At 42.5% G+C, this 18,369-nt stretch overlaps 1 protein-coding gene across 2 annotated transcripts in view; it reads right to left on the bottom strand.

Annotated features, from left to right (window-relative positions):
• WWC2 (WW and C2 domain containing 2) overlaps positions 1-18,369 on the bottom strand; it is a 192,668-nt gene that overhangs the window by 37,701 nt on the left and 136,598 nt on the right. For both annotated transcript variants that reach the window (XM_019521881.1, XM_019521880.1), the window contains exons 10-14: positions 13,260-13,349; positions 10,672-11,294; positions 5,448-5,571; positions 173-250; positions 7-93 (exon numbers count right to left, since the gene is read on the bottom strand). In XM_019521881.1, the coding sequence (XP_019377426.1) occupies positions 7-93; positions 173-250; positions 5,448-5,571; positions 10,672-11,294; positions 13,260-13,349 (1,002 nt within the window). The remainder of the gene's footprint in view (positions 1-6; positions 94-172; positions 251-5,447; positions 5,572-10,671; positions 11,295-13,259; positions 13,350-18,369) is intronic.

Raw genomic sequence — 18,369 nt, 5'->3', positions numbered from 1 at the left:
ACTTACACTTTGGAGCCGAGAGGGACAGAGAAGGCAGGAAGATTTCTGAGCTGGGCAACAATTATCACAAAGCTTGAACTGCTTGGGTCATATCTGTTAAGGTATAACAAGAGGATGAGCGAGTTGGCCACAAGCTTTTAAATATAAAGTTTCTTACTTGCTGATGACCTACCTCAGTCCTACTTGTATCTGGGCAGCCTCTAAAATTGCGTCATCTTCGCTATATATAACATCTTCTGTTTCATTTGGTCTACAGCAAATGAGCAAATAAGGATATATAAATACAAGGATACAAGAATAAGAAAATGATAGTTAACAGAAAAGCATAAGCTTCCTGACAGACTGATTTAATTATATATCTAACCACAGCAGAACTAAAATTCTCAGCATCTGTAGTACAGTGACTCAGGACAGACATTAAGATAGTTATCCAAAGTGGTACAGGAATGGTGACCAGTTACATATGCTAGATATGTTCAGGGGGAACAGAAAAATAATTGGGGCCTGGGAATGAAGAAACATTTGACCACATGGAGGCTGGACTTGAAATACTGCTATTAAGGATATACGAGGGCTGTGGGCTTTGTCCAATTATGCAAATAAAATATGCCTTTCCTGAAGAACCTTGTTCAGAAGCACCCATTCTCAGGCTTTTTGGTGAGGGGCCTTTCTAGCCCTAAACAAAGAAACAGAACCACAAAGCTGTCCAAAGGACTTTCAACAAGGACGTATCCTTACTGAGATGTACTGATTGTAAAGCTGACAATGATCATTGTGGCCATCTGTTCTGACATTCTGGATGATACACGCCAATTAGGTCATTTACTGATGTGAAGAATGATGCACACGTGCAATATGTCAAGACATTATGCCATTATTTTGTAATACAGACTCCACCCTATGTTCATAACACTTCTTCCCCTTTTACCTCCTGCTTCCCTTCATGGCTGCTGCCTAACAGAGTGGGTGTTTTTATACTTTTCTCTCCATCTTTTGTTGTTAGAAATAAGGGCTTTTCTATATGGGGAAGTTACTGCTCAGTAACTTAGGGTGTACATTTGTAACACGTTAGCTTCTCCACACTAACTCCTGGGCATGAACAAGTTTAGTAAAAGCATCAAGACTACTTATGCGAGGTAGTTTACTTTACTGCCTTGAACTTAGTACAGAGACGGACAATTATTTCAGCTGGAGATCTGCTTAATGAGGCTTGGTGAGCTTTCAAAGGCCTCATGGATAGCCCTGCCCCTTGATAGCTGCCCTGCCCCCTGGCCACCATCTTGGGACTGGAAGTCCCACCCCTAACCCCTGACCTTTGCCACCATAAGTCCCTCTCCTTGCCCACCAGAAATACTCCTTTTGGGTGTGTGTGGGGGGAAAGGGGTGTTGCCATCTTAGAACCAGAAAAAAAAAACCAAATCGTATACTAAAAGTCAAACACCTACTGTAGCATGTTTTAGTTTTATTACAGAAAATATTTTTGTCGTGGTCTGTGTTTGCATATTGTATAAGGGTGATTGCATACTAACTCAAAAATAAAGTCTTAGTCTTGTATATTGTGTGGGGGGGTGTTTGCATATGTGTATGTATACTGGAGTATAGGTGTGTTTGTCTGTGTATGTATGGTGGGGTGTAGGGGGGTGCACGGTTGGGTGTGGAGGGTGTGTATATGGTGCGGTGGGGGGGCTTATAAGAGGATGTGGCTGTGTGGGGGCATGTATATGTGGGGGGGGTCAGAATGTGGGTGTATGGCATCTGTGCGGACCCCTCACACACTCCCTTCATGGTGTGCAGCCCCTGCAGGCGGTGGCACCAGCAGCAGCAGGTAAGGGCACTTGGGGTGCTCATGCCTGGCGCAGGCACTGATACCTGGCAGTGCATCGCTCTGGCCAGTACTGCACATCACAGCAACTAGCACAGCCCGGCTGGGCCACCTCCATCACTAGGCCTCCCCCACCAGACACATGCAACTCCTGGACTCACATGCCACCAGGGGGAAGCTCCCTGCTGCAAAGGTCCTGGAACTCCACCAGAAGTGGAGGGGAGCCCTGGCCCCCGCTTCCCTGTGGAGTCCCAGGACCTGCATGGCAGAAAGCGGTGAAGGCAGCCAGCTCCAGCACGTGGAGTTTCCCTCCAGTGGTGTGCGAGTCCAGGAGTTGCGTTTGTGCAGCAGGGAGCCCCAGCAATGGAGGCAGCCCGGCCAGGTTGTGCTCCTCGCTGCAATGTGCATAACTGGCTGGAGCCGCATGCTGCTGGGTGGCAGCACCTGCTCCAGGAACGAGAGCCCCTGTCTGCTGCTGCTGCCTGCAGAGGCTGCGTGCCAAAAAGGGAGTGGGAGGGGGTCCTTACACCCTAGGCTTGCCAACCCTCCTGGATTGCCCGGGAGTCTACTGGAATTGATCTCCCAGTGACTAATGAAAACAATCTAGAAGATTGATATTGTGAACTGGTTGAACAGTAGAATTAATGACATGGGTCCCACATTGAATCAGCACCAATATAAGAAAAATTGACAGTCTTGCCAATCGGCTGATAACGTCACCAATAAATGCCCCATGCATACACCCAGATGCAGCATAGCACGCAGGTGGCCAGGAACACAGCCTGGCAGTATAAAGAGTAGCCAGGTATGGCTGATAGGTCTGTTGTAAGGGAAGGGATGTGGGGGGAGCAAATTGAGGCCACAGCAGTGAGGGAGGGAGTGGGGCTGGGGCAGGCACTGCACAGTCAGGGTAGAGTGCAGGACGGAGGTGCAAGTGGCTCATCCTAGGGGCGGGGCACAAGGAGGGGATGGTGGCTCCTACTGCTAGCTGCACCCTGGGAGGGCATGGGGGGCATGTGCCCCAGATATGTGCGCGGGGCAAGGACAGGCTGCTGCTGCAGGCTGGGACTGGGGATGGTGCCAGGCTCTTCCCAGCAGGGGGCCTGGGCTGGGATGCACTGGGGAGGCAAGCTACAGTGAATTTTGGGGAGGCTGCAGCCCCCACCCTCCTCCCAGCACCACTGCCATCCTCCTCAAGTGCAGGCTGGCCCAGCCGCGCCAGAAGAGCCCGGCATCACCCTGGCCCCACCCTGCAGCGGCAGCCTGCCCTCACCCCATGCACAGATCTGCGGGCACATGCCCCCCACGCCCTCCCAGGGTGCGCGAAGTGGCAGGAGCCACCCCCACCCACACCCCTCTGTCCTATACTCCGCCCCAGCCGTGCAGTAGGCCCCCTGCCTAGGCCCCCACTCCTTCTCTCACTGCAGGGGCCTTGATCTGCACCCTGCCCACCCTTTCCCCCACAACAGACTTACCAACCAGATGCTGCACTCCAAGCTGCTCGGCTGCATATCAGCAATCAGACTGATATCAGCTGACATGTCTCATTAAAAATCAGCCATCGGTATTCAGCCCAAAAAATCTCTATCGGTGCACCCCTATTAATGACATTACATCATGCTGGGAAAAAAAAATCTAGAATACCTTCAGTTAGAGTTGGCAACCCTACCACATACCCCTTCCACCCTCCCTCACACCCACACCCTGACCAGCCTAACTCTGCATTGCCGCTGCCCGCCCTGGGCACGGGCTCTGCACTGCCACCAGCCCCAGCTCCACATTCTGTGCTCCTGCACAGCTGCAGCTCCCCTGCTGTCCCTGCCTCCACCCTACTGCTTTCCTACCTGGCGCCTGGGGCGACTGGGACCTCAGGGAAGCTGAGCAACTCCCTTGGTGGCTGCAGCAGCCCTGCCTGGAAGCTGCATGCTGGCCGGGCCAGGCCCTTCTGCCCACAAGGGTGGGATTGAGGCACAGTAGGGTATGTTAGCAGGGGGTGTGTATACATGGGTGCCTCATTCCCACGCTCATGGGCAGAAAGGTTGGGCAGGGTGCAATTAGCTGGTGGGAGCCATGGGCTAGACGAAAAGACCTGGTGGGCCAGATGTGGCCCACGGGCTGTATTTTACCTGCCCCCGACTTAGTATGCGTTCAGTATTCACATTGGGAATTCCAGCAAAGTACATAGCACATAAAGTACATCCTAGTTTATTGCACAGTGCCTTCCCTCATGTAAACAAGCCCAAAGAAAGTGGCTTCCTTTTTCCTCTGCTGATTAATGGTAGGCATGAGAGAGATTTATTCTCTCTTTTGCCTGCTCAACCATCCTTATTTGGTGGGAGAGGTAATGATCCTCATGGAATCTATGGGCTCTCCACTTCCTGTGCTTGTAATGAGCAAAGCGTGGTTTATTTATGGCCAAGATAGACTAAGACTAAACCAAAAAGAATTAGCTCTCGTCAAGTTCACAGACTTCATGACTGCACCCGACTTGATAGCCAAAAGGGAAGTTCAACAGAAGCAAATTTAAGTCCATCAAATCACTGTAATGTGAAGTAGATAAGGACTGAAGAGTACTGGTTGAAGTAAAGATCCACCATTTATGATTAGACTGAATGGGCTGGGAATTCTCAGGAGCTGTTCTTGTAAAAAGGTGCGGAATGGTAGAAATCCCATAATATCTTGTATGCTTTCTCTTATCTACCTTTTTATTTTAGAAAGCCTAATATGTATTGAGAGCTCTATCAAAAGCAAATGAAGCCTCACGCCCTCTGTAAAACCATAATGCATCTTTTTTTCACCCTGCCAGAAAGGCACTGTGGCTGCTACTGAACCACCTGCATATGCCATATCATGTAAAATATCTGATTAAAACATGTAATATGAAATCCCCAGAAAGATAAGAAGTTTTGGGTATAATGAACATACAAAAATTGCTGATGTGAACCCAGGAGATTCTAGAGACTTGTCCTTAGTTTCTGGTACAGTTTCTAATGCTTCTCAAATGCTGTTACCTCTGCTAAATTTTGTTTATTGCTCTCAATTCTGAGAAGGAGCTATTACAATACGCAAGGATTTGACAAGCCTCAGATAAACCTGTCCTCAGTCAAAAAACAGCAAGTGCAAACACTTCTGTCCCATTCAATTAAGTGAAATGTAAATTTCTAAGCCTAACTTTGATTATTTTAATATGAATATCAAAATTCGGAAATTTGTTCTCTCTTCTCTAGCTCTTCATAAGGAAGAGATATTCAAATAAACACCCAGGTTAATATAATATTAAAGTTGCATAGATAATTATATACATAAAAATTAGGAAACACAACAGCATTTATTTAGCTATGTGGCAGAACCTGCATTGTTTATACATAACATTTTTGGTTATGATATGATTTTAAAAGTAGGAATGGAAGATACTTTGTTAGCACAACAGGGCCAAGCTAAGATTCGTAAAGCAGCGTTAATGTCTGTGTTTCCAATCTTTGAAAAGTAATTCTATAAGGCTGCCTATTTTGTTGAATGGTTTTCCTTATACATGAAAGGAAAGGAAACAGAGAAAAATCTCCTTGCGCTGCAGTGCTAGCATTTCAGTTCCAGTCAGAGAAGTTGCATTGTTTCTTAAACATACTGTTTCACAGAAGCTTCATATACACCACTGTCCCCAGCTACAGATTCATCAGACACTGCAGCAGACACACAAGCTGCTTTTTCCTCAAGCAGGTGACTTACTGCACTTCTCCGTAAGTCGACACCTAAGCAAAAAAAGAAAGAATAAGATTTAGTACTAGATATTAATCATCAGAAAAAGACAAGTGCACAGCACAGAACATTGCCAAGTTGAAAGCAGTGACCCTTAGCTGAACATCATGGAGTAATTCTGTTCCACACCACTAAACAGATACAGAATGTATTAGTGTTAACACATATTCTGGTTAGAGGTTTTTATGTCTAAACTGATGAGCTTGAAAATGTATGGCTGTTATCCCCTTCTGAAGCACAGGCTTCTATCACCCTTATTAGTCTTCATCTTAAGCTTTGAACCCACATTTACCAGCTTTAAATTCTCACTGGACTAACCTTTCAACTGCACATGAAACCAATGCCCATGACTACAGTCTATTAAACATTTAGAAACCAGATAGAAGCTTCAGGTACCCTTCCCCCTTGCCTGTGAAATCCCTACTAGAAATGAGAAATCCCATTTGAGTTAAGAGAAAAAATGCTTAACACTCTCATCAAAAACTTTTGACGTTACAGAATCTGTGGTACCGACTACTGCTTATTTTTAATCTCCAACTCGTACTCATATGCTGGTGTCCTGCAGCGAGCAAGAAGCATTCACTGAAAGCCGCATTCTACAATGTAATAAGTTGCATGCCTGTGGAGTTCTTTTATCTGCCAAGGAGTGAGGATATTGGTATGCGTTACACCCCCTCCCCTCCTGAGTCATGACTTTACATCTTGTTAAGATGTTTAAATTTTAAGGCTTCAGATTAGAGGATTGATTGCTGCATTTCTACTTTTATTTGTGGCAGTAGGGATGCTTTTTCCTTGATGATGAAGCACTCTTTCCCTTCCTCCTTTCTCCCCCCCATCATGCAAGGGGTGAAGTGATGACATGATTTATTGATTACCCCCAGGAATTACCACAGTTGCCTAAAATTGACTTTGACAATGACACAGACTGACTGTGGAAGACCTCCATGGTTATTCCAACTCAGTTGCTCCCAGCAGGGACCTATACAGGAGAGTAAATACGTATTATGCTTCACACCTCCCCAGAAGAGCCTACAATGGACAGGTACAAAGAGAGGCAAGTTAGCAGAATGCTTGCAGAAAGGTTTTGTATTATTATAAGCAGCACCATTAGTATTACATATAGTGAAGTTTGTGCGAGACAGCCCTTTGTAAGACCCTGTTTACAGATGCTTACAACTTTGTCAGGCTTTAACCTTCCAGGCTGAAGTCTTCCATGCAGGGCACATCTTCCTCAGGCTGAATTTTTTTGGAAAACAGATCAATTAAACCTGAGAGCCATTCCCAAGAACAAAGTCAGAGGGGGGGCGGGAGGGGCGGTGAGTTAGGAAGGTTGTTTTGCCCATGATAAAATAAATCTTCATGACTACTTTATCGAGGAAGTTCAATGCCCACATGCTTTGGAATGGAAACTTGAATTTGATCCCAGCCACAAGTGTCATTCTGCTACTATAGACATGCCTTATGCTGCCTCATGATTTAACCAAATTCTAAGCCTACCAAAAAAGGATGGCAAGTTAAGTGCTCAATGGACTGGAATTAGGCAGCTAAATCCATACATGATTCTGTCTGCACTAAATGCGTTTCATCTCCTAAAAGCAGATCAGTGTACACAGTCCCTCCCAGAACTGAACACAGCTTTCCCTATATTTGCTTCTGCAGGGTTCCTCCAGGCAACAACCTCATTCACTTCTGAGCACTGTCCATCTTGGGCACAGAATGACGCCAGGGTCTTATAGAACAAAGGTACGTCAGTATGTGATCAAACATGGTATCTTACAACATATACTCCAGGGAACTGAATTAATTTACTCTGACCTGTCCACATAATTGAGTGTCTGACTTTGCAATCTTGAAATTTTTTTAATGCTGCTTTTTTAGCATTGTGTATTATATATTAGGTATGACATATCAATATATACAAATTTTAGTATGAAGAACAATTCACTGTAGATTTTTTTTTATTATAAATGTGTTTAGAATTAATGATCCAGTGACATTATCAAGAATAACAGTCACACCAAAAAAGCTCTGAATTTTGTATGTTTTCTTTTCATCCTTATCATCCTTTCCCAAATACTTAAAATTTAGTTTATTCAAATCAGCAAAATAAACCCCCTGGATTTCTTACAGCCATATTTCAAACTGTTTCTTCATTTCCCCTGTCCACTTGGATTTTGTGAGCTGCCAGCCTACTGAAATTACTGTAAACTTATTTTTTAAATTGGTTGGATCTCATCTTGCAATTAAGGATATGAATTTGATTACATTTTTCTATCTTAACTGTGATTCTACGAACCTTCTAAAGCAAAGGAAGTTAAGTCATGTCAAAAAAGAAGAGGATAAAGGCAGTAAAAGCTATATTTTTGCATTATTCAGGCCACTTGATCGTTAGTCACTATGTGGTATTCTGTGTATAACTGACTCACAATGTACTGTATGCAATCTATATTCCTCTTCTGGTGCCTCATTTGCAATTTATTACAATTTTTGTTTTTTTCCAGGTACTTTTTAACTACTGTTAAATTGTATAAATACCTGCATGGCTCCATGGCCCTAATTTTCAAACTCAGGCAATTAAATTGAGTACCACATTCTGCATTTGGCCTACCACGTTTGGCTTGAGGTACGCAAACCCTTATATGTCAAGGAGAAAATGCTGGTGTAGAACTGAAATGCTGAAATGGAAACCCTGCTGCACTTAGGAGTCAGTTCACTGTGCTGGTTACATGATGTTCTTTTAAAAAAATGAAAAAAATAATTATTAAACTTACATAAAAATGTACACCCTTGGTTTGGTTCATAACAACTGTGCACTGGGTGTCTATCCCAAGAAAGCATGCTGCAGACAGCTAAAGCAAATAACACACAAACGGAGACTGAGGCTGGGAAGAAGTAATATTTTACAGGTGATGCAAAAAGGCAATTGAAGGTCTTGTGATTAAGGACCGGAACTCATGAGAATCTGGGTTATATTCCTTACTAGCCATAGAATCAGTATGTGACCTCAGGCAGGTCTCTGGGGGCTTGATTTTTAGTAGTGCTGGCTGAGCATTAGTCTCCCAAACAGCTGCAATTGCAGGTACTCAGCACTCTTAGAACTCTGGCTCTTTCATTTCCATGCCTGAGTTCTTCATCAGCATAATGAAGACAGTACCGAACAGCACACATACATTAATGTTGTCATCATACTTAAACGCTTGACAAAGCTCACCGTAAGCCAATAAGAAAATGTGCAGAGACAACGTAACATATATTCACCTCAACAACTGCAACAAAACTAGCAGTAGATTTGGTGTCTACCTGCCACATCTTGCCATGTTACGACCCCTGCTTAGGAGGAATATGAAACGTTTCCATAGCGGAAGATTTAAAAATACATATTTTTAAACCCGTCAGCAAACAAAGTTCTCTCTCCAAGTGCGATCAAGTGCTGCTGCTTTGAATAACCTAAATGAGATTATCAACAATCAGTGCAAAGACAGATTTTTTTAATGAAAGGCTTTGCATACCAAGCTGACCTTAATCCTCCACATGTTGGTACCATCAATAGAACCTCTTCTACACTGTTCAGTTGATTCCAGAATGGGCAAGGCAGTAACCAAGGTGACAGACTTCAATCTCTATTGGGCCTCTGACTAACAGTCATATGGTTTGAGAAGCAAAGAAGCATCAGAGAGGAATTTACTTTACCACTGCTACCCAATTAATTGCTTTCCCCCACCTCTAGCTGCCCCTGTAGGACGTGTGTAAAAGAAAACCAAGTGATTCATAGATTCATAGACTACAGGGCCGGAAGGGTCTGCGAAAGATTATCGGGTCCAGCCCCCTCCATCAAGCTTTAGCAGGCTTTTGGAGAGAAGCTTTAGGAGGCTTTAGGAGGGCAGTTGTGGAACTGGCAGATGCTTTACTGTTCCTCAAAATTTCTGATTATAACTCCACAGTTGTTGAGAACTGAAGTATTCACACAGAAGTCATTTAAAGTTGACTATGTAATCTTCCCCACACTTCTTTGCAATGCCTAGAGTCCCAGCTTTTTTCCAAAGAAATCAGGTTTTGGGAGTTTCTTAATGCTAGAAAGTATTTGATGTGGGATTCCTTCATTACTCACGCTTTCAACTTTATCAAAGTCAGCCTGCTATAGTCTTTTTGGGATAAGGGTTATTATTTAACCAGATTTGGCTCCAGACCTCAGTTTGTCACAAAGGTAAAAAAGTGCAAGCCAGACTTCAAAGTACCAGCTTTTTGAAAAAATGATAAACATTAATACTACAAAAGAGGATGACATGCAGGACAGGAATAAACGTGGGAACCAAAGCCAGAGAGCAAGTTAACATTTTGGCCAGAAGATGGCACAACAATACTGTGCATAAAAAAAACACTCCCCCTCCAGTCTTCAATAAAGTATCTCCACCACAACACTTAAACAGGCAGAGTTCTTCATACAGAACTGAAATGGAACATAAGAATATTACTATGGGATTCCCTGAACAGCCTATACAGCGGTAACTGAATCCCAACTGTTAATTAGCTCAGCAGTGCAACTGCATGCTAACTGCCTCTTTCTTTTTCTACTATTTTTCTCCTCAGGCAAATTTTTAAAAGAAAGCATATCCTTCTAGGCCTAAAAACTACAAGACAGCCTCACTTCTCATGGTGAAATATGATTAGAGGATTGGCGAACAAATCCTTCCACAACATACTCATGAGTGCATGTATCAGCATAGCTTGTGCCCAGATATTTTTAGCATTTCATTGAGTTGATTTTTAACAAATAAAATGGATATCTTCACTTAAAATAAGCTTTTATAGTTGACTTCAACAGAAGAGCTAAACTAGTACTGAGAAAATTTTGAAAATCCCATGTTAAATAGCAACAAAATACATTTTAAGATAAACAGCAAAGACAAGTTTGTAAAGGGTCAGTGAACCAATTTCAATGGAAGTTGAGAGCTCCATGCTTTGCAGGATAAAACCCTAAATTAGTATCTGCTGATTCTATGCAAGTGCTGATGTATCTCACCCAAATGTTGATTGTATTAGAAGCAATCCTACATTTAACAATCATGTAAGTTTGACGTTACAACCATATTTACCTGTATTTCTTTCATGCAGAGGAGACAGAGGCTGTCCAACACTTTCACTGAGTTCTTTATCATCTGTAAGAGCTTGCGATGTTGCTCTAGCTTCGGAATCCAGCAACATTTGGTTCTCACAAAGACTAATGTCTGCAAAGTCACCAGGCAATTCACAATCTTCAAAGTCTGTGCTGAGGTGGTGCAGAGGAGAATCTTGTGCAGACACTGGAAATGCACCTTCCAAAACCAAGGGAGAACCCGGAGGGGACAAGGAAGAAAGGGAGGATCTGGAAGAGAGTGATGTCACAGATTTGGGAGGCTCAGTCAATTTGGGTGCATGGCCCGCTGCTGAAGATCCGGAAGAGTTACTGTAACCCAATCTTCCATGGGAATTCACTACCTCATTTTCATGAATAGTAGTAATAGGCCCAGAAGGAATGTAGCCACCTTTTTCTTGCAATATGAAGTCAAGTTTATACTGATAGTCCAAATCTGTTATTTGATCACCTTGATTGTAATAGAGATCCATGGAGCTGAGGGAGTTTAGTGACCCCCTGCTGGATGTGTTCAAAGAGCCCCGGCTGGATGCCAGGGATCCCAGACTGCTCCCTGAAGACACTGATAATGTACTAGCTGAAAGGCTGCAAAGAAAGCAAAAAAAAAACAAAAAAAAAAACAACAACACTATGTAACTAAACTACTAAAGACTTGACCATCATTATTTAACCATAAAAACAGATGTGATGAATTGGGACCTGTCCTGAAATAGTTTATGAATACTATATGTAGTCCTGGTTATCAAGGTATTGTCTGCATTACTATACAGCTTTGGCTTAGTAGGAGTCTGCCTGGAAAAGAAAGGCTCAAAATAGCCAGGTCTCAACAACTTAGAAGTTGTTATAGCTCAAAACCAGAACTATTAGCACTGATGATTTTACCACCGTTGACAGCCAACCTGCAAAACTGCTTTTGACCCAGTCAAAAAATCCTGATGAAAAACAGAATTCTGGGAAAATTAAAAAAAGACGCTCTGGACAGAGAATATTTTTTGCAGAAAGCAGATGCAGATACAAGATACTGCCTAGGCCTCAGAAGAACTTCAGTCTGCCTAGGTCACCAACACAAGGAGCTAAAGGCTTTAAGTAGAACAAGAGATGCACATAGCTTTTAAAAGCTTTTTCTCAGAAAGCTTTATTCCTAGCTCTAAGAAAGTGGTGCTCAACCTCCAGCTTGCAAGGCCATGTCATCCAGCCCGTGGATCTCCACGTGTCTGTAAATTTGGCAGCAGGAACAGTGGTGGCAGTGTTAACTGCCACTCTCCTGCTGCCAAATTTCTAAGCGTAAGGGGAGCCCTTTGGGCTGGATAATGTGATCCTGCATGCTAGATCACATTGGCACATGGTGGGGCCAGCATGCAGGGCCCAATCCATGGCTAGATCTGGTGCATGGCTAGATCTGGCTGTGTAAGAGAGATCGGGCCAGCACATGCACTCAGGCTGGTACACTGAATCTCACCCGTAGACTGACACCATGCTGGATCAGGCACATGGACTGACCCTGCTCACAGGGTCAGTCCACACCACTAATCTGGTTCAGGGCTGAAAGGTTAAGCACGACAACTCTAAGATAACATTTTTGTTTTAAGAAAACTATCTGATTATTGAATATTTATGTCGTTACCCACAGCTCCTTGAAACACACCTCAAGCATTAGACAGACTTGTCAGTTAAAACATGGTGAATGTGACAGGTACTGTAACCCAGGATCTCACCAATGACTCAGAGAATGTTAAGACTACCCTGGGACAGGTAAAAGGACAAAGCTTGACACCTGGGGGGATGCACCCAGAAAGACCACAAGAGATGAAGGTGTGACATGAGGTATTTAAATTTTAAGTCCCATCAAGGCAAAGAAGATGTTTTATTCCCATCAAGACAATGAATATGTACAGTGACCAACACACTGTCATCATGATAAAGTGAATAATAATAGATTATAATGAAGTCAGACTTTTAAAACAATAAGCAACAGGGCAGACTGTTACTGACGTTAAATTGCATTGGAACGAACATTCTGAAAAAAAAATAATTTAGTAACTATTGTGAAAAAATACAATCATAACAACCTTTACATTCCCATTGATGCAGCTGTGTATGTAATGAATCTTTCTAGTTAGCATGGAGAATTGAAGTTATAATTCATGCAGTCAAGCTTCTGGATAAACTCAGACTTAAAAACAAAGGGTATTTTTCTCATTAGGAAAGAGAACCATTCTGGAAACATCTCACGTATTAAAGATTGTTCTGAACATTTTTTAATCTAAACAGAAAGATGCCTTCCCCCGCCTTGCTTAATTGCAAAACCTGCTTAAAAACATCTATCCTTTTGCACTTACTGAAACTATCCAGCTAGAGTAGATTTGCACAAAGTCACAATGCTTGAAGCCATTGCACTTACATTTTCTTGGAACAAATATCAAATGAATTGGTTTCAGCTTCCAGCTAGCAGAACATCTAAGAATGAAGTTCAAATGTATTTAGGTCTGCTGGACTGCAACTGAAAATAGATCCTTACTTTTAAACATAATAAACAAAATTCAGCCTCACCTTTTAAGTTGTGAATGCAAGTAAGTCGTTAATTTTGTAGTTTCCTCAAGTTTTTGTACCAGTTCTTTTCTTCTTTCTTCTAATTTCAACCTGTTAAAGAGAACTATATTTAAACATATAAACAACATTACAAAATTTATGAGAGGTTAAGTGAATATGAAATAATATTTTAAAAATTACAGGTTGCTCTAGATGAGCTCCCAAAGCTCACCCAAAAAACCTTTTCATTATTATAGCTGCTTATTTTAGTCAATAATGTCAGATGTGTCTCCTCCATTTTTTTGATATATTGTAATTTTTCAATGTTTTCTACAGTTTTTACACACAAACTTCTCTTGCCATTCTCTCCTCAGGCAACGCTAATCCTTTACTAACATTTTGTGTTGCTTTTTAAAGATGGATTCTCATCAAGGAGGTACAATATTTCTAATTTCCAACAGCGACAAAGAAAAGGGTAGGGAAGAACAAAAGAAATGCACACAAAGTCTTCTGTGTCTCTTAGTGAGGTTGTACACTCTGCTGAAAAGAGTTGGTTCTACTTCTGATTTACCTCTAGAAATTCAATGTATTATGTAATTCAGTCCTTAGAAATGAATCTGATTAATTTGATTCCATACTAGATGTTAGTTTACCGAACACTAACATGAATTTTGAATCAACTCTATAGACAAATCTCAAAAAATTTCAGACATAAACCATTAGAAACTAACACAAATTGACAGTGCAAACTATCATGGGAACTGACAAAAAAAAGAGATCAGAAACAATTTTCCTATTTCCCAAATGTTTCCAAGATTTAAAAAATGTTTTCAATTTATATTAAAAGCAACCCAACCATATTCCTAATTTTTCATAAAGAATGCAAGACCTTGCACCGCAGTGGGCAAAATACGGCCCGTGAGGCCATTCTATCCAGCCTGCGGGGCCCCTAAAAAATGTAGAAAATTAATATTTATCTGCCCTTGGTTCTTGTCAAAAATGACAGGAACCAAGGGCAGTAGGACCCAGGGGAAGCCCGGCAGGCTACCTCTCCCTCCCCTTCCAGCCACACAGCTCCATCCCTGTCCTGCCTGGCTCAGCAATGGCCAGGACACTCAGTAGCTGAACTTGCTAGGGCAGAATGGTAGAAGGAGCTACGAATACTCCAATGGACCAGAGGCTTCACTGCAGGGCTCTGAGTAGTGCTTCCACTTCGACACCAGGTGGCACTGCTCTGATCCCTCTGTCTAACATGAAATGACCTCAGTGTTTCTGCTTTTTATAGGCAGCTTAATTTTACAGACTTCAAGAACATGCATTTTTTGCATTTTTTTGTGGACCGTCTGTAAAAAAAAAAAAAAAGAAGTAGTAGTAAAGAACAGTTGGGCATCCCTGAATATCACTGTCCCATACAATTGGTAAGTGTCCAAACCATCAGGTTCGAGGGCCATCTGGGACGACTATCTTTAAATCTCCTGTCTGAGTTATTCTATTTCCTGTAAAGTGGTTTTCACATTCCTGCAGAGTTTGGGGTTTGAGAAGTCAACACTTTCTACTGAAAAACTAGAAAATACCCAACCAGCCTTTGCACTGATTAAATTTAACATCATGTAAATTAGAAAACCAGAGATTTGCATAATTCTGTAAGACATGTAATATTTATATTTTAGGTGTTTCCAGTAAGTGGATATCAGCCATTTCTTAATGTTTTATATTTGATCAATTCATTTATTGATGTTATTTCTTCTACTTCAAAACTTTGATTTTGTTGATCTTTTTGAAGGCTTCTTTTAATACTCCTAGAAAAGATTTTATATTCTCAAAAACAACCATGGTTTGAGCAGAGATGGTAAACAAATCCTCAAGTCCAAAGTGGAGACACAGATGTAATATTCTTTTAAATGACAAAGTGTAGAATCCTGGCTTTAATTATGCCAGTGGAAATTTTGCCACTGACATCAGTGGGAATCAGTATTTCACCCAAAGTCTTTCCTGAGGCAAATAAAATAACTTGATAGAAATAAAAGACTTTCTTTGTTTTAAGACCAGACTTTAGACCTTAGGGTTTCTGTATGCTATATTCCATATTAAATATATAATGCAGAAAGACAACAAGAAGTTTTTGTTTTAGAGTTATGTTCTTTCTGTCCAAGGATTTCTGGTAATTCTAATTACTTAAAGCTTGATAGTCAAGTTGAAACAGAAGAAAAGCAAACAGCACTAGATGACTTGATCCTAACTAAAAGACTGGTATCTGTAGATATTTTGACAATATACATTTTCTTATTATTAAAGTGCAAGTGTTAAGTAATTATGTGCATATTTGAAACACTTGGGTAAGTCATTCATTTTTTAATCTTATCATTTGTGGGTTAGTTACATTAGTTTTAATTTCTGCAAATGTACAGCTAGATGAAATCATTGTGAGAAGACTTAAAATATTAATAAGAAAAATATTTTGACCTAGAATCTCGGCTGGTGTGAACTAGTACAGCTCTAAGGAAGTTAGAAGAAATTATACCAGTTGAGAGCAGCGAAGGCCATGACCTCTGGTGAGAAGGTACAGTGACCAAAAATGTTCAGTGTATTTTAAAGGAATTAAACTCTGAATCATCAGAGGAGCCTCTAAAAAATTAGAGAACTTGTCTTTAACCAGAATACTAATGGCAATTAAGTGCTTCACTCCCAGCAAAATCAATGGAGGTTAGTTACCTAAAACCTTTAAAAGCCTGATCCTTAGAGTTTCCTACAACACTGAAGAGATACTAAAGTCCTGTCAGTCATTCTTCAAGATGAAAGGATTCTTCCTTCATGAAAAAAAAAAAAAATGCTCTACTTGAATTAGTGATGCATCAAAATGCACCATGCACCTTCTTCTCTCAACACGATCCACTATTTTGTTTATGGATATGGTTATTTATGACAGATAAAATAAAGGAACCATTTGGGAATGAACAGCAAAAAAACAGAGGAAAATTTCCTGCTTATTCATTAAATCATTGCTTCCTTAAAGACCAAAAGGTCTGTGATTACTCACAGTGTTTTGTCTGAGGCCAAAAAAATAAAGGAAACTGGTATAGATGGAAAGCAGGGGAGAAGAGGCAGCAGGTGGCCCTCTCAACAAAGCCTCAATTAGGGAAAACGGAGTGCTATTTCTGTGTGACCATGTGGGAGTCTCCTCACAGAAATCACATCTCTGATTGTCTTTAACCTCTGATAAATTATGATCCCACTTTTGTAAATTGGCACTCAGTACAATTTCACCTGGCCACTCAAAAATATCCCTAGGCTTCACTGAGATACATATGACTATGCTACAAATCTTCTGTTTTCCCCCCTTTCCCCTATTATTCATGCCACACACTGATAGCATCTGCTGCTTTCTAAGGTGTTGCTTCATTGCAGCAGTCAGTGAAAACATTCATTTGAACCAGACAAGCTTAAGGTATTCACTGAACATTATAAAATAAGATGTTGATGCAGCAACAGTGGCAGCGTAGCAGGATCAAATAGGTATTGTGGACTGGCATTGTTCACAAACATTGTAGGCAGCATCTTTTCGCCTTCAGGAAATAACATTCTGAGGATCCATCTAAGACATTAATTAAAAAATAAAAACTAGCATACTTCAGGAATTGTTTCACCCTTAGAGCCTTGTTGCAAAATTTAGAGGACCTATGTCAGCAGGAGTCACAGAAAAGGATAGGATTTGCGTAAAATGACCTTATATACTTTGGAGCCAGGGGATTTAGTTATATTATCATAAAAGTTACAGGGCAAGATTCATTACAGTGTTCAAGCAAGCATAAACCACCCTAATCTTCATGTACCACCTGCTGGTCAATTGGCAGATTAGGATACCAGAACTTCTGGCACTTTCAGAAAAGCAAGAGTATTCTGCCTTTCTAATTGGAAAGACAGGTTGCTCTAGAAGCAAATGTAAGTGGAAGAGTTTGAAGAGATGCATCTTCCTCCAAATGAGACAGAATACTTGGTAACTAGCTGCTCCAAAGAAAGCAGGAGTCATACATGGGGGGAGTTCAGAGGGGATGCACTAGTGTGGTCATACCTCTTTTGGACCACACTGTGGGAGCAGCAGCTGGGGACTTTCTATAAGTTCCCAAATCAGGTACGAATTCCACTCCCTTCCTTCCTCTCCATGCTCAACAGCAAGTCTCCTCACTCACATCCCCCCTCACCCACCTGCCACTGCCTCTGCTATCTCTGGCTGACTCAGGGGTCAGGGGAGCTCCAGAACCACTCCTGCCCTGCTCCAACCAGGCTGCATGGGGACCAGGCGCAGCTGGGAACAGCAACAGTGGTGTCAGTAGGCAGGTCCCTTCTCCCTGCCTGAACCCCAGGTGTTTCCTGCCAGTCCACGAGCAGGCTCAGGGAAGCCAAACCTGCCTGCCACCACAACCACTGCCATCGTCCCCAACTAAGCCCAGCTCCCTGCAGAGCCTGGACAGAGCTGGGCGGGAGTATTTCTGGAGCTTCCCTCTTGCCCTCAGGTCTGCCAGGGGCAGTAGATGAGGGAAGGGAAAATGGGATGGAAGGGGATGTGCCACTCAGCACGGGGGGGAGGGGGAGGAGGGGGGTTGTGCCAGAGGAGGTGGGTGGTATTTTTACCTGATTTAGAGATTTTTAAAAAGGCCCCGGATGCTACTCCTGAAATATGGTCTGCCTGTTTCCAGCGGGGTGGGGGGGAAGCTGGAAGCCCCAGTCACTCCTCTTGCACTCTCTTTTACAAAATCTTGGCTCTGCCCATAGTAGGGGTGCAATGATAGAGATTTGGGGGGTTGATACTGATAGCTGATTTTTAAGGACGCATATCAGCTGATACCAAACCGATTTCTGAAACAGGTGTGTGCAGCTGGTAAGTCTGTTGTGGTGAAAAGGGAGTGGGGAGGGAAGGGGTGTGGGGGGGTAAATCAATGCTCCTCACAGGGAGAGAGGGAGTGAGGCTGGGGCAGGCGCGGGGTGTACGGGCGTGGGACGGAGCCACGGGGCAGGTGGGCATGGGATGGGAGCCATGGCTTGTCCAGGGGGCATGGCTCCTGCTGCTGCTCCTGTCACTTGTCCAGGAGAGCATGGGGGGGGGGGGGCATGTGCCCCCGGGTCTTGGGAGGGG

Source organism: Gavialis gangeticus, unplaced genomic scaffold (genome assembly GCF_001723915.1).
Source record: "Gavialis gangeticus isolate Ggan-Ray unplaced genomic scaffold, GavGan_comp1, whole genome shotgun sequence".
Lineage (NCBI taxonomy): Eukaryota > Metazoa > Chordata > Crocodylia > Gavialidae > Gavialis > Gavialis gangeticus.
Note: the sequence above shows the minus strand (reverse complement) of the source record. Positions and strands in the feature narration are given on the sequence as shown.